Genomic DNA, 22982 nt, shown 5'->3' with positions numbered 1-22982 from the left:
GCTGAAAGTGCATTGTGGCTTATTCATAGATGTTTGCTAAACTTTTTAGGCTATTCATTAATAAATGCAAATCAAAGTTAAGGGCTAAACCTGAATAACTATAAACATAGAAAATGTTCTGTTCAAGTAATTATTATCGTAGCCAAATTTCATAATTAATTTTGTTTGTGTATAAAAAAGATACAGCAACTGCAGAAGATATGGATATTTCATATAAATATTTCCGGTAAACTGTAGAACTTTATTATTTCCGCCATTTATAATTCAGTGTAAAATAATTCAATGCAGTATATTTTAGATAATACAGTAGTTAAGTTATTAGTTAAGGTATTACTATTGAAATAAACATAACATACATTTATAAAAAATATGTACAAGTTCATATATACAAATAAAGTCCAGTCTAAAAAACCTTAACCTTGTTACACTCTTTCTGAACACATCTTTTCTTGTTTTGGTTGTTAATGCCATCTACCTGTAACTCCGAGAAAGAGAAGGAAAAAACAAATTCACCACGGACTACCGTTATAAAGTTTACCGTAATTTATTGACAAACGAAATATTTTTGCTAGAATAAATTTGTGAAAACCAGAGAGAGAAAGAAATATCAAATGTCTCAATCTCTTAACTGAAGTTTTTTCTCTTTCTGCTCTCTGAGGTGAAACCATGTATACACCGATAGTCTGCTATTACACGATGAATCTAGATGCATACGAATTCAACACGCTGCGCTATAAAAAATTAGAGTAAGAGGTTTCGAAGGGACGGAGACGAGGAAATTTGGCTTTCTCGATTATTTTTTTCTCTCTGCTTGAAAGTAAGGTAACTTTCTATTATCTGATTGACCGGCTGTCAAAAATGTTAGTCAAACAAAATCTACCTTACAATCAAGACAAGTCTACTTATTTCAAAATGTCAGCTGATCATGTTTTTTTATTCAACTGCAAGCTCAACTTTATAAGTATGTGAATCATTTATTTACTGCACATTTAAATTTAAAGTTTGGTGTAAAAGTGTTTCTTAACATATTGGAAAAGGAAAAATGTCTTTTTTTCGTTATTATTGGTACTTTCTACACGATCAACTTCAGGCGAAAATAGTGAATTAAAGTTGCAAGTTTAAAATTAATGACATGTTGTCTGAACCTGCCCCATGAAACACAAAGTGCACGACGGTCTCGACTGCAAGTAGTACAATCCTCCATATGCCTTGGGTCAGTAGTAGAAGTCGATAACAGCAAAGGAAAAGAAATACACTTAAATCTAAGAGAATGTAATATTGGGCAGGTTCAGAGAACACAAGTCAATTTTCTGCCATCTGATTGGTTAACTACCAAAAACTGCCTTCCAATTAAGGCAACTTTATTCAAATTTTGACTGGAATGTTAGCCAAGAAAAATCTCCCTAACTTTCAAGTCAAGTCAACTTATGTCAAAATGACAATTGATCATATTGGCTACGTTCAATCTCAGACAGATAGGGTATCCGGATACCTTTTTGTTGGTGTTTTACGTGTATACTAACAGCTAATCAAAAACAGCTGAGATGTCAAAAAAGGAATCCAAAGGTATCCGAGAATTTCTGGGCTATGTAGGTATCTGGGAGAACAGCTGATTCAACAAATGATTGGATTTGAAGGAAAAGTGAAAATTCGGTGAATTATTAAAATTATCCATTGAAAATGTTATTTTATTACAATTTGACCTCGAAAACTAAATGTTTGTCGGCTTTTTGTGAACCGCTTAAACTAGTTTTTTTAAAATTTTTGCGAGCTATCTCAATTTAGGTATTTAACTCGTTCAATAAGATATCTAAAAATCCACTTATCGAGGATAGCATATCCATCTCGAGATTGAACGCAGCCATTTTTTCATTCAACTGAAAGCTAAACTTTATTACTCTATGATTTATTTATTTTCTGCACAATAGCATATAAAGTTTTTTGTTAAAGGGTTTCTTGTCAAATTGCAAAAGAAATAATTAATATTTCTTCACAAATACAAAATGCAAATCGTGATGGACTTGTAGCTTGCCTGACGAGTGTTTTGTAGAAAATAATGTTTTTTTTTTTATAGTTTTTATAGTTTTTTATAGGTTATTGAAGTAAAGTTCCAAGTTTGAAATGTATGATACTTATGTACGTTCAAGGAATGCAGTTGACTGCAAATGTAATCCCTTATGTTGTCTGAACCGTCCCATTGTCTTTCAAATCTCAAATACAAAAAGGAACCATTATTTGTAAGCTACTGCTGCTACACGATTTCTATGATTCTTTCAGAATTCATATATTTATCCGAGACTTGGGTGCTAAGGAGGCAACTACGGGAGGAATTGGCTTTGGGAAAGTTTTTTTCTAGATTGTTGTGTTGACTATTGTCTATCTTTTGTCTATTGACACAGCTTCCTTTAAAGCGACTATCAATTGATCGAATTCTGAATTCTTAGCCCAGTTCAAGGAAACTATCTTATCGTTGGTTCTTTATTTCAGGAAGTTTTTTTCGAAAGCCACAATTAGGTAAGATTGTTAAGTTAGGTTAAAGTGGCTGTCTGGGAGGGAGTAGGACACACTTAGACTGATTGTGATACCACATGAATCTCGGGGCTTTCTTCTCAACTCAACGAAACCAGTTTGAGTCTTTTACGAAACGTGAAAGACTGATTATGTTAATATGATTGAGAACCTTTAGATCGTTATAGAAGAATTGGCCTAGATGGGTCTTGATTTTTGAGCTAGAACAGGGCATGCACAGAGGAGTTAAAAAACTGTTTCCTCCTTTTCCTCATCCTTGCTTCTGTAAAAGTCATTTGAGAATACGCCTAGCCGGGCTCTTCTATTAGACAATACCCGGTTATGACACCGATTTTCGAGGTTATATGAGATGTGCTTAGAAATAGCAAGCTTGAGCGCTTTAAATCTAGTGTAGGCTAGATGTTTTTAGTAACCCGAAACGTTGTGATGTTATTGCACTTGATGATTGAGATCTTTAAAGCGTCTTGCATACATGTAGCGATTGGTATGTCAGCATTATCCAAACGTAGTAGAATCTGTAGTAGTGAAACATTTTTGGCGAGTTCAACTGCCTTACAATTTCCTAAAATGTTTTTATTTTCTGGGACCCAGCAAAGTTGAAAGTTAAAGTGTTGTGCCAAGGGATTTCCGTTTCTGCATTATACAGATAAAGCAAGTTAGTCCTAAGGTCGCAAGGTATCCGGCTACTCCGTTAGCTACGGGCTTATAATTGGCACGGGTTGTTTAACACCTCAGGACTCATCTGGAGAAAGTTCCCGAGAATCATTAATCTCAGCTTCTATAACCCGACAACTTCTACGCGATAGTAGTAGAAACGCGGAACTAAATGAGTTGTTTTACGCTTGAACAATGTCGCAAAATCTTGAAAACTTATATCTAAATCGAGTGTTGTGGAGGCATTATTGGAATATTCTTCTTTAAAAATGAGCCTTAGACTTTCGGCACATGTTAAAAGTAAATTAGGATGCGTGACAGTCCTTTGATAACTAGGGCCTAGTAAATTACAACTCTCAACCGTTTCTAAGCGCGAATAATGTTGTCAGGTTCTCAGGGATGGAGGAATCTACAGTCAACGCACTTACCATCACCCCACGGCTACTATAGAAAAAGCCTTGCTTTTGTTTTAAATAATGTAATAGATAGTTAGCTCTTCCTTAAATATTGGATCGTCTGAATTTCGTTTCTAAATCCGTATTTAACAATTTGCACATGGTCTTTCATAAGCATCTTACAGCGTCGAGTTCTTAAAAAAACTTGATAAAAGAATTTCTAGCAGGCTTTCACAATGGCTATTAAACAATGTGTTTTCAAGGGGCGAGCCATTGGTAAAGTCAACTAATAGCAGACTTCTTCTCTCCAAGTAAAGGACTGTGTTTGGAAGCAAAAACAGATCAGCAAGTTTTATGTGAACTAAATGAGATGGATATTGTCAAACTTTTTGAATTTTGACAAATTGCAATAAGTTATAGACAATAAACTAAGATCTGTGCATCCTTTCATTAAATGTTGGTTTAAATATTGGAGAGATTAGAACAATTTCGTACCATAACTAATAAATTAATAGCTCAATCAACTCACCTGTCCAGTTATTAAATCCTGTTGGAAATGCGTTGGTATCCATTCTGTGCACAATGCTTTCCTCTCTTTAGCGGCATTTCGTTGCATTTCTTCTAGCACAGTTTTTTCTTCAGTAGCAGCTACTTGATCGTCACGCCGAATGGCAGCCGATACTAATTGCCATAACCGTTCAGATTCCATAGGTTCTTGTGCGTCAATAGGGACACAATATCGCATTAGTCGTTTTTGTTTTGTCTCTGGTGTTGCACTAAACAAAATTGTTTCGTCCGATGATCTTGAATCTTTAATACGAATTTCCGTATCCCAATGACCGTTAATGTTTGCCAAAGTCTCTTTACCCAATTTAACCTTTCCAGTGACCAAATTCGTATACTCTGATCCACCCAAAAATGGTTTCAGTTTGAATTCGATTTCGGTCTTATAGCCAGTATTCTCGCATTCAATGCAAATCTTTCCACCCAATTCCATTGACAGAGTTCCCATAAGGATACCCTTGCAGTGGGCATACGGTGTTGTTAACGTATAACTTTCACCACGTGGCAAGAGTGTCAAAGTGGCAACTCCCTCAAGCATTGCCGAAGTACTATTACCATAGAACTTGGATTTAGCTAATATGCTACATGTAATGCAAAAACCATCTTGACGATTGGTAACATATAACGCTGATACCGGTGGATGATGTGATACCTGTTCGGCAATGTAATAAGTCCGGCTACCATTCGGATGTTGCCAATAACAACGAAAAGTTTCTCCTATAATCGGATTGTAGGGTTTCTTAAGGCCCTTTGGTTTCTTATAGAAGCCCGACAAATACCATTGAACGACTTTTTTCATTCGTGTAAAAGGATCATCTTCAAGAACAGCTCTGAAAAGAATATTTTACATATATAACCTGAAGGCTCTTTAGATAAGGATAAAAAATGTATTTAATTACTCTGAAAGTATATCAGCATGATAGTAAGAATCAGCAAGTTTGTCTAGAAAAGATCTTGGTTCTAGGATAAAAGTTGGCAAAACTACTTTGCTCAAATCCATTCCAGGACGGACTTGCTTCATTAGAAACCAAATAAGACTCTTGTGTTCTTCTGCAAGTTCCTCGACTTGTTCTCCAGCCTGAAATTTAAACAAAAATTAGAATTTTTAATAGAATTGAGCAGATTTTTAAACTTACATCTCCAAACTCTTCTTCTGGGCATGGAACATATGGCGTTTCTGGTGGATCGTCACTAATCTGGTCAGGACCTTCACCAAGATCAGAATCAGATTCAGAATCTGGGCCCGACATAACAGCTGCAGCTCCTTCGTTTTGGCTGTCAGCGTCAAGATCTAGAATTTAAATTGAAGAAAAATAAGAATGATTTGCTTGTTATAGGAATTTAAAGCTAATAGATAGCCTATAAACTACGGCAATGAATATTATTTAAAAATTATATCAATAATAATGAATATTTAAAATGTTAATGATTTACTTTTACAAGAAACCAATGTTTAGATGTTTTGAAATTAAGTAATGTTTGAAAGCAAGCATAGTAACTTTGTGAATTCTTGAGACGCCGATATTATAAAGGATCCTTAGAAACGATGGAATAATCAAATAATAAAAAATACGAATTGCCGAACGAGAGCAATTTTGACTTCGCAATTTGATTCCGAATATGAATTTTGTTTGACGTTAATTTCAAATTTAAGTGAAATGTTTTAGACGTATATTAAATTTAATGAGTAAAAAAGATTATTTGAATTTTTTTAGCTTTTGAATAAAATGATAGGTACCTCGCGTTAACTTCAAACAAAACTTGATGAAATTAGTGTTTAAGAAGTTTTTTAAAAGAGCATGATTTTAAAGTATGAAAACTTAGATAAGAATGTGTTGAATGCAAGTGTTTCTAGTATTTTAAAAATCGAAACTATTCTATGAAAGAGCTTTAATATTTGAATTGATACTAGTTAAAAAATACGATTTTTACTTTGTGTCTCCAGTTTGTACAATTAAACTACTTTTTCTCAAATTTAGAGTAAAAGGCAATACTCGAAATTAATTTTCTTGCTTTTGTAGGAGTTGAAGTACGAAATGTAGAATTAAAAAACTTATAAAGTCGATTTGTTCTACAATTAGATGAAAAATACAAGTTTACCATCTTGCTACTTAATAATCAATAATTATAATTTTCAAAAATACTTCAAATCATGTTTTATTTAAAAAATAAAGCTTTTTAAGCTATACCGGTTAAAAACGGACTCAAAAATACACCCGGTGTACTGAGACGTCTAGGTGAGTCGTCATCGTCACTTGTTTGACTTGTTCGACCAAACGATTGCATCGATACTGATTTTTTTAGAATGCGTCTCCTTTGAGGACTGAAATCGATCCCACTTGAAACATCACTCATATCTCCAGCATCTTTACTAACAAGATGGCGATGTCTTCGAAATTTTCGCATTTTTGGGAAATCAGGCGTATTGGCCATCATTCGTTCCCAATTGGTCATTGTCAAATATAATTGTTGAAATATTGGTGTTGGTGATCTAGCTAGACTCAAGGAGCTCGATGTGAGCCTTGAAGCAGCACTTTCTACGGTTAGAAAATTACCAAAAGAATGTTGTTTTTCGATGCGGTTTCTATTCCTAGTCCCTATACTTTGTTCTTTAAATATTTTTAAGTGTTTGTATTATTGTTGTAGTTAAATGAAACATAATATAAATAAAATTAAACTTATAACAAAACATAAATGTACATACCTTGATCATTGAAATGCTTCTCATAATCTGCTTCAGACCACTGAGTCTCATGAGAACTCTGTGCTGATACATTTCCATCAGTGGTCGCATTTGGTCCACCACCTGAGTTACTGTTCGAACGTAATAACAATGCCGAACAGCGCAGGGAGAGCTCTAGGGCATCCATCCAACATTTACCAGCAGCCTGGCTGGGAGCTCGAAATATTAGGTAAGCAGTTGGTAAAGGTTGGACGACTGCACCTGAATTTAAGATAAGAATATATATTAATAGGATTACACAAATTATTTGTTGGTTTGTTTAAAGTTTATGTTTTGTTTTAGAGCCAACCTATAGTCTCCTTGTCTGGTCCTCTTGGTGCCCATATGGATTGCTCAAGTGGATGGAATAATTTGAAACAGAAACCATCCTTTTTGCTGGGTCGTTCGATGACTTGACACGAATTAAGCAATATTGTTCCTACCCAATGGCTGCTTTTTACCTTTGGACTCTTGTAGAGAAGAAGCAGACCCGGCTTCAAAACACACCATAATTTTGTCCATGATTTAAGTGTTCCGCGGACCTAAAATAAAAATAAAATATTTAAAGTTTATTAGGAACAGAACGATAATCGTTTTTTTTTTTAATAAAAATAGGTAACTTATGTTCTGCAAGGAGACTCGTATTTGGCTTAATCTCAAAATGTTGAATCCATTATCTTTATGAGGCACGTATAAGATTGAATGAGCAAATTAGATTAATCTTTCTGAATATTTCTAAATGTGGGTTTCCATTGGTTAATAGATTTTAATATAATTAATGTTTTGGTAAATGGCAATGATAGGGGAAGACAGAGCGTGTACCATTTTGCGCAGTACGACTAAAGAACAGAGCTCCGTACTCCATAGTACGGAAAAAGTTGGCCAAAAGGGTAAACTGATAAGCATTCCGGGATTAAGTTGTCTTGAAATCGAATTTCGACATACTATTTGTCAATACATAAATCAGGTTTTTCAATGTGAGTCTTTGAAGAAGATAAAGAAGTATTAGAAGTATAATCCCGACAGACCAAAAAGGCCACTGCAAGAAAGTTCATCTCGAACTAAGAGAAGACGATTTGACCAGATAAGTCGTTGGAGACATTGTTGGGGTTTCAAAGCAGTGCAAATCTTCAGACACATAAAGAAATTGGATGCTTTTAAACTTTTGGTTGAGGCAAAGCTTTCAAAATACCAGTACAAAGTTATTACGAACTTGGTAAACGAAAAAACAGAGGTTGATATTCTGCCAAGCTATGCTAGAGTTCTTAAAGCGAAATTAGAGTGCTAATCAATAATTTCGGATTCATCGTCCGAAGTTACCCTTTTAAGAAGCAAGTTAGTTCAGTGCATGCCTATTGTCTAATACGTACGAATTATTAGGGAAGCAGCGATATGTATGAAAACTACGAACAAGTTAACTAAAAAAAATGAGTGGTATGACTTTTCATGTGAGCAATTAAGGAAAAAATCATTAGCTCTTCTTAATCTCCTGAGAAGGTATGAAATTCTAAGTAAGGTTAGATTACTTGGAGATAAACAAACTTTACAAAAATACATGTAAAGAAAAAAAAGAAGTATGAAGAAAATTTAGCAGTCGGAGTAAAGATTCAGCCGAGTTTTGGGCTATAACGAGGAAACTTAATGGGAATTCTAAAGTAAAAGTTTCAGCAGCATTTTACTTCACTTTTAAATTCTCCAACACAATTATTTTGAAGTTATGCACGACCATCAACTTGGATTGAGAAACTAGATAAGAATATAACTGAAAATGAAGTGAGTTGTGTTTTACAAAGTCTTAAAGATGGAAAGGGCGCTGGATCAAATGGTATACCAGCTGAGTTCTTTAAAAATAGCACAATTTAGTTTAGTATTAAATTGACAGAAGCGCTAGACATTATGCTAAAATTTGGAACGTTCCCCGATCACTTCTTTAAAGCCCTAATAACGCCAAACCACAAGAAGGGTGATGTAGAAGACCCTACAAATTATAGAGGAATATATTTTCTGAATGCAGCCTTAAGAATATTCACCATCATTCTTTACGAAAGACTGAACAGTTGGGTGCAAGATGAAAACAAGCTTAGCGAATTTCAAAGTGGTTTTCGTAAAGGATATTCCACGGTGGATAATATCTTTGTGCTTCGTTCACTTGCAAAGTGGAAACTCGACCAAAATTGTGCGCCTTTTTGTCGATTTAAGAGCAGCTTTTGATTCTATCAATAGAAGCGCTTTACTATACAAGCTATTTAACCTAGGAGTGTCAACTAATTTTGTCAACATTATTGAAAAACGGTACCATAACACCATAACGTTCAATTATAATGGAAAAGAAAAATCAGAGAGGATTGAAGTGAAGCAAGGAGTGAGACAAGGCTGTATTCTAAGTCCTTTGTTATTTGCACTTTTTTTAGATGATTTGGAACGAACGGATCAAAGTGATCATGTATATGCCGATGACATTGTCATTCTTGCGGAGTCACCGACTACTCTACAGTTGAAGATAAGTAAACTGGAAGAATATTGCCAAGTATGGAATCTAGAAGTTAATCCGGAAAAGTCAAAAGTCCTATTTTTTAAGAATGGATCTGGCAGAACGGCGAGAGGCGAGCAATGGAAATATGGCGAAAAAACTCTATACGAAGTTAAGTCTTATATTTATTTAGGAACGTAGTTCACTCTTAATTTAAAATTAGAAGAAAATCTTAAAAGCAAACTAAATAAAGCTAAATCGGCAATATGTGTTAATTGGAAAAGAATTTATAGTAACAAGCTAATAGCGACTGACTAAAGATATAGAGTGTTTACAGCTACTGTCTTAGCTATCTTGTATGAGCTAGTTAAAATCTTATTACGTTTTTTTCTTAAGGAAAGTATTCTTTCGGCCGATAAATACCCTAAAATATATGTATTATTTGGAAACTGGTCTTCCGTCACTGTCTATTTTAACCGTTAAACTCAATGTTGACTATATTGTGAGGGTAATGAAAGATAATGCAGTATGCGATTCAAACAAAAAAACTGGTTCTAAAAGATTGCAACTTGTTAGCTGCGGACGGTGGCTTGATCCTGAATTGGAGTATGAATGGGGTTCAATTGAAGAAGATGCTTTACCAAGTAATATCCGTTACTGATGAGAATGAAAGGTATGGGCATATTGAAAAACTTCGCTCATCAACGAAAATGAAACATTATACAAAGTGTGTTCTTAATCTCAACGACAGGAACTATTTCACCAGCGAATATAACAATTCTATCATTGGATCCATATTTAAGAAAAGAGGAGAACTGATCAGACTAAACTTTAGGCCCCATCGTAACGAGGTTATCGATCTTTGTACAATCTGTAATCAGCATGAGAGAGAGGATGTATTACAATTCTTAGGAGCTTGTCCAATGCTGACGGAGATAAGGCGTGTTCACTTTGAAAAAAGCTTTCTGCAAGTTTAAAAGGTTATAAACTATCTGAATAGTGCGAACTGGATGCGCCTTTACGAATTCTACAAAGAAGCGATTCCTATAATTTCAGATTTCATGGTCAAAAGTGTCCCGTTTTCCGATCACTTGCCAATAGTAGTTGAATTCCAAACTAACTTAATAGAGCAAGACAATATAACGGTTTAAAAGCTGCCACCAAAATTTAAAATCAACGGTGACTCAAATTTCAATAGGCGACATTGAACAAATTAAAAAACTTTCATGCCCAGAATCATGAAAGTACCAGGGAAAAATTCTTAAAGTTAAAAGTAAAGAAAAATGGTTTGACGTAGATTGCGAAAAAGCACGCAAAAAATCATTCGGATGGTTAAGAGCTTTTAGAAAATTCAGCTGCTGCTCCTTCAAAAAAATGTACATATATAGTAACAAACGCAGAATTTAAAGAAAGTTTTATGAAACCAAGACTCTTAAACTTAAAAACTACAAGGATTCCAAGGAATTCTGGATGGAAATTCACCACTTGAATGGAGCAAAACCAAAAATCTGTTAGAAACTAAACATCGATGTATGGCATAATATCTTCAAGTTACTTTTGAACCCAGAGAGTCTTACGCTTCCTATCCAATACCCTAAGTCTATGTTTTGTACTCAAACGATATTTTGAACAGTGTCATAACTCATGACGAAGTTAAAAGCGTATTAGTGAAATTGAAGGACGGAAAAGCTTCAGGACTTGATGGTATATCACTGGAATTTTTTTAATATGGAACAAAAAGGCTAACTTTAAATTTAACATCGGCTTTCAATACAAATTTGGATTCTGGAATACTACCAAACAATTAAAAAAAATCCTTAATTTTTCCCATACATAAGACAGGCAACATTGATGATCCATCCGACTACTGAGGGATATCCTTCCTCAACGCCACCTACAAGATATTCGCATCTTTATTAAAAAACCGACTGACCCGTTGGATTCATGATAATAAGTTGCTTGGGGAATTTCAGGCCGGTTTTACAAGTGGCTACTCGACAATATTTTTGTACTGCAAAGCTAGCGGACAAAAAAATAAGCTCTACGTATTTTTCGTCGATTTCAAGGCAGCTTTTGATACTGTTGAACGCCGATCACTAATCTTCAAGCTTTAGAATTATGGGATGTCGGACAAATTTGGGCAGTTACTAGAAAGCATCTTTAACGAAAATAAGGCAGCGACATGGAATGTCCCCGGAAAGTCGGAAAGTTTTGACTCGATGGGAGTCAAGCAAGAATGCAATTTAATCCCAAATCTTTTTGCTTTGTTCATAGTCGACCTGATTGATTTTCTTCCTGGTGGAATTGAAATATGGAGGACAATTATCAAAGCCTTGATTTTTGCAGATGACGTCAAACTGTTTGCTTACTCGCCAGAAACCCTACAGGTGATGATTAACCGATTACATGTGTATTGCTGGTTATGGAATCTGAAAATCAATTTGAGCAAATCCAAGGTGATGATATTTCGGAATGGTTCTGGTAGAACAGCCAGGAATGAGAAATGGCACATAACCCAGCTAAGAGAATGGTTCCCAAACAAAGAACCATATCTTTTCATGCATGACTCAGGCCCGTGCCATAAAACTAAGAGTGTGACAAAATATTTGAATGACGAAAACATACCAGTTTTATCATGGCCAGGCAATTTCCCTGACATGAACTCCATAGAAAACCTATGGGAGATCACTAAAAGGGAAATTGCCAAAGAAGTTATTACAACAAAAGTAAAACTTATTGAAAAACTGATACAGGTCTGGCATTACTGCCCTTCAATTAAAGAATGTGCTAAAAAGTATTTGATACGATATCTACTGGTTCTTGAGCTATGGACGACGAAAAAACGTAGCGTTTATTAAGACTATAGAAATCTTAAAACGTCGAGACAAGTCAACATTTTCAATTCTACAAATCGGATCGATTACAATAACGTCTTATGGGAAGTTAAAAACTGTTGCGGACAATTAATTTGGTCCTTTTTTAGTACGATTTGTCATTTTTCTTTTCAGCTTTGATAATGCTAATTTTTTTCAAGTGGGAACCGTGGTCATAACTGTTTTCGGTTTAGAATTAATAAATACATATTTGTACTATAAATTTAATGAATAAATTTCATTTAATTTCTTTAATGACGACTATACTGTACTGACTAGTGACTACTCCTATGTTTACAACATCCTAATGGCTGAAACACATACACGCTTCAGCTTCAGCTCCGCCTGACGTTTACGAGTTCAGCCATAGGAATTCAATGCATGCTATCACAATGGAGCTTCGACCTCACGTTTTGTTTGACAATCGTAAGGAAAAGAATGTAATGTAACGTAATGTGACTCCAAACGGAAGCTCTAGTTCAATTTTCTGAACATTTGCTTCGTCTGACAGCTCAACAGCCATACAAAATTGTTAACAAATAAAATATTTGCTTTGCTAAAAATTAAAGTAGGTAAGTTAAGGAAATATAATTAGAATATATATACAATTTTTTTTGAAAATGTTTAATTCTTTTAGAACAAAAAAATTAGTTTTGAAGAACTACTATGTAATTGACTTGGTGAGGGAACGGGAATTCCATTACAACACCAGGTCTAAAACATATAAAAAAGTTTTAAAAAGAAATGCTGCATGGGAAGAGATTGGCCAAACCTTAAACAGACCAGATCAGGTAATTGCTTGAAGTAATAAAAAGTTTAAATAATAACCTTCGTGTATTTCTGCAGTTGGCGAGTGTAAGCAGCCGTGAAAGAGCCTTCGGGACCAGTTCGTTCGGCTTCGAAGCGCTCGATGGAACAACCGTCCGGGAGTGGAGCTGCAGTGGGAGATAGCTGGGAGTTTTTTGAGTTACTAACACCACGAATGTATAAAAACACAATATTTGTTATTTTATAGTGTTAGATAATATTTGTATGTGTTGTTGCAGGCAATTAGGGAACTACCAGCAAACTGTTTCAGTTGAGTTCGCTGCAGAGTTGCCGTCGCCAATTAGCGCGGATGATTTCAATTTTGGAAATGACGACGGCAACGACATGATCACTCCAAAGAGAGCGAGATGCTCAAAGAGAAGGACCGAAGAGGATTTTAAATCCTTTTTTGGAGGGTTGAATGCAACCGTCTCAGCCCATTTGAGTTATTTTGTTATTTGTATGTACCATAGTTCCTAATAATAATAATAAAAATTCTGAATAAAATGTTAAGCATTCAAAGATCTTTTTATTATTTGAAGAAACCGTTTTTAAATTTGGTTGTTATTTAGATACTCCATTAATTTGTCTCATATCGCAAACGCAAGTTGAGAAGAGTTGTGCGATCCAATTGACCTGCATATCGTAAGTGTTCCTACTTTCCGTCGCCAGAGACCTTCGATGAGGACATCGTTTTCATCGTAGCGATCGACAAAGTCTGGAGTTATGTATGCTGAATCGCTTAGCTTGACAAAATTATGCAGGACTACACTGGCCTTTATGATTTTGTCTGCATTTGTAGGCAACATATTAAGTGTTGTACTTAAAATTCTCCACTTCGCAACTAGTATTCCAAAGGCATTCTTAATAACTATCCGAGCTCGAGAAAGCCTTTTATTAAAATTATGTTTTTCAATTGTGAGCAGTTTTCCAGGGTATGGCCGCATCAAATATGGTTTCAAGGGAAAAGCTGAATCACCAATCCAAAGAATATGGGCTGTTTCGTAAATGATGTTTGCAACTGTTGAATATCCCATACGAAACATCCACTCGAGCACTTGCTTTGGTACCCCTTGTGACAAATACCTTGAAGAAAAATGTTGTAAGCAAAGATGTGAGGACAATTTATTCAACACTATCCTATGAATTAGCTTTCCAGTCTACACTTGAATACATTGTTGTTACATTAACTTTTTAATCGCTTCACTTTCATAATCTTTTGTAACTTGCATTCTATCATTAAACTTTATACATTAAACATGGACTCTTGGCTTTTTACTCTGCTTATCAGGTTATGGGCACAGGTCTTTGAGTTTTTTTGGAAATAGACATTATTGCAAAAGTGTAACTCGGTATATAGACATTTCGTGGGGAGAGCAATTTTTGACTAATCTCTTATTTTGCTATACATAAAAAAACGGTAGAGAAGAGTTGATGGTTACGGTTTAATATTATTCGATATTGAGAGTATATAAAGATTAACGATAGAACAGTTCTTGATCTTGCGATTTCTTTGTTCTTGAACAGTAATATAATAAAAACGTTGTTCTAACGAGTGTACAAATTTGTCTATTATATCGAATATTTTTTGTTCACGGCTTATACTTTTTTGAATAATCATGGAGAATGAGTCCACGTTTAAGATTAACAAGCTCCTCGATGCAAGTCAATGGTCTGTATGGAAATTTCAAATGCGTATTTTGCTGAGCGCTAGCGGTTTACTAGACGTTGCAACTGGACTTTCTTTGAGGCCAAGCGATGAAGCTAAATTAGTAGCATGGATGAAATCTGATGTCTTGGCGCAAAAGCAAATAATCTCGACCATTGGACAGCAGCCCATGTTGCACATCATCAATTGTGAGAGTTCCAATGCTATGTGGAATAAACTCCACAGCGTGTACGAGCAAAAATCGGAGTCTGGGGTTCACATGCTACAACAACGATTTTACAGTTTTTCGAAGAATCCTGGTGATAGTATGGCGTGTCACATTTCAAAATTGGAAAAGATCGTGCAGCAACTCAGGGAGTTAGGTGAACCTATTTCAGAATCTATGGTTATAACAAAAGTGTTAATGACTCTTCCTCCTAGTTTTAATTTTTTCCACAATGCATGGGAGTCCACAGACAAAAGTCAGCGCACATTAGATAACCTCATTACACGTCTTATGATTGAAGAGACCCGACCGAATGATATCACAGGAGGAACCAGCACCAAGTGAAGCCCTAGTTGTGAATAAGTTCAGACGTTTTGGAAGAAACAGCAAGCAAGAAAGCAGCAACAACAAACCTTTCACTAAACCAGGAAGAAGCAGCCTTCGGTGCTACTTTTGTAACGAGAGAGGTTATTTCAAGTCCGATTGCCCAAGGCGGCAAGGCAATACGAGTTAGTCCTCAAGATTTGACAAGAAAACCAGTGACGCTTTTATCAGTGAGCTCATGTTATCTGAAAGTGTAACGAGAACGCGTGGTTTCTCGACTCGGGGGGCGATCACATGAGCAACAAACGATGTTGGTTTAGTCATTATGAAGCTTTGCATGATGCCATTCCCGTTAGAGTTGGAGATGGTAGCATAATTTATGCGCATGGTAAAGGTACTATAGATGTATTAGCTTTTGATGGAAATTATTGGAATGAAAAACAACTAAAAGATGTTTTATTTGTACCGGAGATTCGACTTAATCTATTTTCAGCAGGATGCGTTTTGGATAAGGGTTTTGATTGTATTTCAAACAAAGGGTGCTTCGAGGTATTTCCTTCTCTTCAAGGATGATCTTTCTAATTTTCGAACTGTTTATTTCATGCAACACAAATCGGAGGTCGTTAAGTTTTTTAATCATTTTTTGCAATCTGTTAAGAATGAAATTGGACACTACATCAATACTTTACGAAGCGATAATGGTCTGGAGTTCGTAAACAAGAGTATGGAGGAGATACTACAAAAGAAAGGCATTCGTCACCAGCGTAGCGCTCCATATTCACCGCAGCAAAACGGCCGAGCGGAGCGCGATATAAGGACAATAGTCGAAGCAGGACGAGCGTTGATTTATTCATGTCACATTGGACTCAAATTTTGGGCGGAGGCTGTAAACACGGCGGTATATGTGCTAAATCGCACAGGTAAGAGTTCAGTGTTTGGTAAAAGTCCTTTTGAAATTTGGTTCAATACTCTACCGAAACTTGATCATCTAAGAATATTTGGATCTGAGGTTTACGTACATGTTCCTAAAGAGAGACGTCAAAAATGGGATTCCAAGTCTGAAAAATGCGTTTTCGTAGGATACTCTGATAATGTCAAGGAATTTCGGCTATGGAGTCCATCGCAAAATAGAATTATTGTTTCTAGAGATGTTATTTTTGGATGGATGACGAGTTCAACTCCCTATTACAGAATCAAACATGGACTCTTGTTGATTTGCCTGACAATAAAAAGGTAATTGATAATCGCTGGGTATACAAGATAAAGTACAAATCATACGGAACAGTGGACAGATATAAAGCAAGGTTTGTTGCCAGAGGATTCACCCAGCAGTATGGGATCGATTTTCGTGAGACATTCAGCAAAGTAGTGAAATTCGAATCAATTAGGGTCATTTTATCGATAGCGGCAGCAGAAGATCTTATTCTCCGACAATTTGATATAAAAACCGCATTCCTGTATGGAGAACTACAGGATGAAGTCTTCATGAATCAACCCAAAGGATATGAGGACGGGAGTGGTAAGGTTTGCAGGCTACTTAGAAGTCTCTACGGACTCAAACAAGCATCTCGATGCTGGAATAAGAAATTTACCGATTTCATCAAAAAAATTTTGTCTACCGAAAAGGTAAAGATAAGATGTACTTGGCAATCTACATAGACGATGGATTAATCGCGACAAGTTCTGAAGATCTTCTTAATCCACTTATCGATTACCTGAGCAAGGAGTTCAATGTAAAGTGGTGTCATGCGGAGTGTTTTTTGGGGTTGGAGATAAGCCGTCTTTCCGATGGAGGAGTGCATATTTGTCAGTCTGGATATGCTAAGAGGATCCTTCAACTTTTTTATATGGTGGATTGCAATCCGGTCTCAACACCAACCAATGAAATTCAACTTTCAAATAACAATTCTGATACACCGGAAGGTCTTTTCCCATATCGCGAGATGGTCGGCAGTTTAATGTATCTGGCTGTAGCAACACGACCGGATATTAGCTTTGCCCTTAACAATGCAAGTAGATATATGGAACATCCATCAAATCAGAATATTAAGGCTATAAAACGTATACTACGATACATCATAGGAACCATCTATTATGGCATACTTTTTACTTCAAAGCTCAATAACAATTTTTCTGCTTTCAGCGATGCTGATTTTGCTGGTGATCCTGATACTAGAAAGTCAACATCAGGCTATGTTTTCATGATGGGTTCTGGCGCTGTCTCTTGGTCATCGGAGAAGCAGAGGTCGGTGGCTCTTTCGACAACCGAATCGGAATATATAGCAGCAGCACAAGCAGTAAAGCAATTATTATGGTTACGTCAACTTTAGCAAGACATTTCGTCAAGCATTTTGGGGGAATCACCAACGCTGTACGTGGATAATCAAAGCGCTATCAAACTCATTAAGAACCCAGAGTATCATAAAAGGACCAAGCCCATCGACGTTAGGTACCATTTCATCCGCGACAAGTTTGAGGATGGATCTTTCACTTTAAGCTATATTGGTACAGATGAACAACTTGGGGACATATTCACGAAGAAAGAAAAATTTGAATTTTTTCGTGGTGCCATTGGCATTCATCCTAAAATTAACTAATTTTTTTTTTTGAATAAAAGTGGGAGTGTGAGGACAATTTATTTAACACTACCCTATGAATTAGCTTTCCAGTCTACACTTGAATACATTGTTGTTACATTAACTTTTTAATCGCTTCACTTTCATAATCTTTTGTAACTTGCATTCTATCATTAAACTTTATACATTGAACATCGACTCTTGGCTTTTTACTCTGCTTATCAAAAGAAATGAACATTTTCACTTGAACAACTTACAACAAAGTTACGAAAAGTCGTGCAATTGGTTCAATAGGTTTTCTCCAACTAGTCTTCTATAGATGAGGTTCAATAAGAGCGCGGTGTATCTCAAATGCGTTAGGAGACATCCTTGTTATTTTAAAGAAGTGCTCTGGGTCTTTATCGTTCATTTGGGTAAAGTTCAAAACATAGAACTCTTCCTCATCTCTCCGCAGATTGAGCTCCCAGACCCACAAACGTCTCTCAGTCTGCTCTTCTTCTTGCTCTATGAGCTCAACATACCCACGATAAGCTGTGTAAGCTGCTTCCGCGATAATTTTAATTTTTTCGATTTCAAAATGCATATTTTTTACTGCATCACAAACCAAAACAAACTTTTGAGAAAAAATAACAACTGCTAAGGACAGAAGTGTCATTTTAGAAATGTCATAATAGAAACATTATTCAAGCAACCTCGAAGCATGCCCAAGCCCAACGTAACGCAGACGAAGACGAAGCCGAAGCGTGTTTGTGAGTCAGCCTTAAATCATTCATAATAGTTTTTATATAAGCGAACTTTAATTTATTATTAATTTTAACATACTATAAAACTGATTGATTAGTTAATTATTTATGTCGGGGCGGCGCGAACGCCATCCCCGGCTACCAAAAATTACACGCACGAGTTATTCGCATTAGGAATAATCGCGGAGGTCAACCCAACCGAAAGTGCAATGGCCAGGTCTCACTCCGGGGGAACCGCCTTCATGATCACGGTAACCCCTACGCCAGGTAAGTATGCTTAATGCCGCTTTCACTACACTTCTTATAACTTTTCTGACAAAAACTAAATGTGAATTATAAAACAACAAACAAAAACTGATCGTACACATTTTAGTTGTTGTTGTTTATGAGAAAATAAAATTCATGATCGGCAAATACCATTTCAACATTTTAATAGTTCAGGAAACATTGCTGCTTTTTTATGCATTCACATTTAAAGATTATTTTTTTATTATAATTGGAAATTTAAGTTTGATCAATCAATGAATTTATACAAAATGGAAATGTTTAGAAAAAAACTGTTCATAATCGTTTTTAAATAGTGTCTTTGTATGATTCTACCTAATTTATTATCATTAAAATTGACAAAAAAGAGAAGTAATGAATTTTTTTAGATATTTTTTTAACTTTAATATACTTCACCAAGTTTTGTCTTAAAGTATAGTGAACAATTTATAAATAATTGTTAATAATAATTTAAGCTTATATAAAGTACCTATGCATATTTAAAGCAACCCTAACTCTCAGACTATGATCGTTGTGTCTTATATATTATTATATTCTTATTATAGATGATAAAGTGTGTAATACTTTACTACACACCAAGTTATATTTTGTTGTTGTTATTATTTGTATCTATAAGAACTAAATAATTTTAATTGTAGGTTCGTAGATACAATACGAGCCGATCGCGACGGAAATAAAGGGAAAGGTTGGCGGGCGGTCGGTGGTTTGCTTCTTGGGATCGTACTCTCACCGTTTAAGAATTAAGATTAAACGAAGAGGAAGACTCTCAAGACAAACGACGAAAGATTCTTGTGTTATTTTTCAATAATGGAGATAAGTTTTCATCAAAAAATATAAAGTCTGTAAGTAATCTGTATAACGATTGGAACACAAGTTCAAGAGTTAGAAGTACAGTGAATCAAAAAAGTCTGCGTACAAATAAAACAAATGGAAATAACTTTAAAATCCCGCTTTATTTTAGGAATAACTTCATGAAATATGCTTCCGTGATTTATTAAATTGTATGTATTTTTACGAAATAAAAATAAAAGCTTATAAAAAAGTTAACAAAAAAAGATATTTAAACAAAATTAAAACACGAACAAAATTTGTCCCAAAAAAGTCTGCGTACGACACTGTATTTTTTAACTTAATACCTTGTTTGGTATCCCTTAGCGCTAATAACAGCTTTAAGTCGACTTTTCATGTTAGAAACAAACTTTTTTGTATCGTCAGGTGTAATTTTATTCCACTCTTCCTGCAAAACTGGGCGAAGAACAGCATATTCCGGATCAATGGCTTGCGAAGTAATGTTATGTGTGCGTATAGGATGATCAATCAATTCCCATAGATTCTCTATGGGGTTGTGATCAGGTGATTGAGGAGGCGGGTGAAGTTGCTTCGGAACATGATACAAAAGCCATTCCTGAACCAATAATGACTTATGCTTTGGCTCGTTATCTTTGCTAAACGTGTAAACCAATCTTTTGAACACTCTCAGGAAAGTTTGTTTTCAGTATATCCAGGTATAATTGTAGTATCAATAAATTGCATATTTCCAACACCCTGTGCACCCATACAACCCCATATCATGACACTTTTACCACCATGTTTGATGGTGGGATTGATGTTTTGTTTCGCAATCTCTTGGTTTGGCTTTCTCCAAACAATGGTACGGCCATCGGATTTAAACAAACTGAATTTGCTTTCGTCAAAAGACATAACCGTTTTCCAAAACTCGTCTGGTTGTTTAATCCACTCCTTTGCAAACACTAAACGCTTCTTAACGTTCCCTTTTGAGGTGTGCCTCTTCCGTCTTGCGATTCCACCATGAAAATATTTTTTTTCTTAGAACAATTCTTACTATCTCTGGATTAATGTTCACATCAAAATCTCGTAAAATTCCCAAAGCGATTTTCGGAGCACTTATTTTAGAATCCGACTTAACTTGTAGCAGTATGTGGTGTTATAAGCGGGTGGTTACCTTTTTAGGGCGCCCTGATCGTAGTTTTACTTTTAAAGTACCGGTAAGGAACCGGATGAAGGAATGACTTCTGTGAACAATATCACCAATTTTTCGTAATGTAGTCCCCTTGTTGTAAAGCTCAATAATAATTGACCTGGTATCCATAGGAATTTCACAATTTTATCGACTCATTTTAAAAATTAACTCTATCACAACGATTTTTCACTTTCTCAACTCAAATTACAATAATTTTCAGCTTTGCTAACTCAAATTTTCAACTGATAATTATGTAAAGAAGCCAGCAAAACACAAGTGACAAGATAACAGATAATTTCCCGTTGCACTTCACAATTGTTTCTAAATAAGAGCAGTGGCGTTCGCAGATTTTTTTGGGACAAATTTTGTTAGTGTTTTAATTTTTTTGAAAATATCTTGTTTTTTTGTGAATTTTTGTATAAGCACTTATTTTTATTTTGTAAGAAAATATAAAATTTAATAAATCACGGAAGCATATTTCATGAAGTTATTCCTAAAATAAAGCAGAATTTTTAAGTTATTTCCATTTGTTTTATTTGTACGCAGATTTTTTTGATTCACTGTATATTCAGCTAAATTTTTAGTTTAATAAACATTGTCATGTTGTAAATAAAAAGAGGCCTATGGGGAGTTTTAATAATCATAACGCATAAATGGTACCTAATTAATAACTTCCTATGTAAGATTTGGCAGAAATCATTAAAAAGAAAGAACCAATTTTTCGAAAAAAGTCATTTTTTTTATCAACTTTGGAAGTTTAATTGAGGACAAGGTTCTGAAATTTGATTTAATACATAACAAGAAAAGTTGTTAGGGGCGTATGAGTGCTATTTTTAGTGAGATGAGCTTTGCCTTACTTAAAATCTTTAGTTTGCAAACAGTAACGACTAATTAATTGTTTATTATCATTATTAACAAGTATACAAAAGTAGCACAAACAAATTAAATTTAGAAAATAACGATACAATAATATTTTCACACTCATTCAGACTTATAAATATTTTCACAAAATTATAACTGGTATAAAGCACAAGTGACCTATTTTGAAAAGAATGTGCATAATAGGAGAACCGGGAAAGGTTAGGTAGGTAAAAGTGGCTATCCGTGATGGAGTAGGATATGCTTAGGCACATTTTAATGACCTGAATCTTACGGCTTCTTTTAAGCTCAATGAAACCAGTCCCTTACGAAAAGTGGGAGACTGAGTGTGTTAATATGATTGAGTTCGTTAAGATTGTTATAAGAGAATTCTTCTAGGAAACTCTTGTGTTTTTGAGCCAGAGCAGGGCATGCATGGCGAAGGTGAAAAACTGTTTGCTCCTCTTTTTCATCTATATAGCTTCTGCAAAAGTCATTTGAGACAGTGCCCGGGCCTATCGGGGCTCTGCTATTAGCAGTGATTGGTTATTACACGAAGGTGGTGCAAAATCGTATTGTCACTTCCTAGTGGTGTCTTCTATATAGCTGAAAGGTGAACTAGCTACAAATGTTCGATCCATCGGATCCAGAGCTGTGACATTGAGACCAGATATTGCTCTGAAGAACCAGCTCTAACGATGCGCAGGCCTCACAAGCCGGACATGAAAGGAAATATTAGTGTGTGATGAAAACAAAAGTAAAACCGTGGATAAACGGATTTATAATGTTGGCAAACCCTCCCCCCCCACATACACGAAAAACGGAAAACGGTTTACGTGCATGTATATGGCATTTACGCACACTCAACCGGCAAAGCAGAGCAGCTTGCCGATGCCTCGTCGAACTCAATGCTGATATGACAGCCCCCCAGGAAATGCGATGGAATGGGACAGGCAGCTGGAAGATTGAAGGCTGTGATTTCTACTATGGGAAGTGTCCACTCGATGGGAGAAAGCTGTTAAAGGGAAACTACTGCAAAGAGTTTTAAGCTTTCGGGAATGAAGCGAAAGTGTGACTACAATCCGCCAAATTTCACCACCTGAGCCTTATCAGCCTGGATGCCCCCAACGGAAGAAGAATTTTACGAGCTCCTCGCCAAAACAAATAAGCAATGTCCCAAAAACGACGTTAATATTCTTCTGGGAGATTTTAACACTAAAATTGTCAAAGAAGGCATCTGGTTTCGTACGAATATCCATTGAAGCTCTTAGGCGAACAACATCTACGAGGAGAAGATTCAACGTTGAAAGACTGCAGCAGGTTGGTT

The 22982-nt window shown here is 35.6% G+C and overlaps 1 protein-coding gene and 1 non-coding gene across 5 annotated transcripts in view; both read right to left on the bottom strand.

The window, feature by feature from the left end:
• Window positions 1-22982, bottom strand: part of LOC129943268 (oxysterol-binding protein-related protein 8) — a 119544-nt gene that overhangs the window by 5268 nt on the left and 91294 nt on the right. For all 4 annotated transcript variants that reach the window (XM_056052575.1, XM_056052576.1, XM_056052577.1 and 1 more), the window contains 5 exons: window positions 7175-7406; window positions 6847-7086; window positions 5279-5433; window positions 5042-5220; window positions 4108-4972 (listed from right to left, as the gene is read on the bottom strand). In XM_056052575.1, the coding sequence (XP_055908550.1) occupies window positions 4108-4972; window positions 5042-5220; window positions 5279-5433; window positions 6847-7086; window positions 7175-7406 (1671 nt within the window). The remainder of the gene's footprint in view (window positions 1-4107; window positions 4973-5041; window positions 5221-5278; window positions 5434-6846; window positions 7087-7174; window positions 7407-22982) is intronic.
• LOC129943589 (U1 spliceosomal RNA) lies at window positions 18643-18806 on the bottom strand. The gene has a single exon (XR_008781314.1). It is a non-coding gene; the product is annotated as a U1 spliceosomal RNA (small nuclear RNA).

Source organism: Eupeodes corollae, chromosome 1, assembly GCF_945859685.1.
Source record: "Eupeodes corollae chromosome 1, idEupCoro1.1, whole genome shotgun sequence".
In the NCBI taxonomy this organism is placed as follows: domain Eukaryota; kingdom Metazoa; phylum Arthropoda; class Insecta; order Diptera; family Syrphidae; genus Eupeodes; species Eupeodes corollae.
Note: the sequence above shows the minus strand (reverse complement) of the source record. Positions and strands in the feature narration are given on the sequence as shown.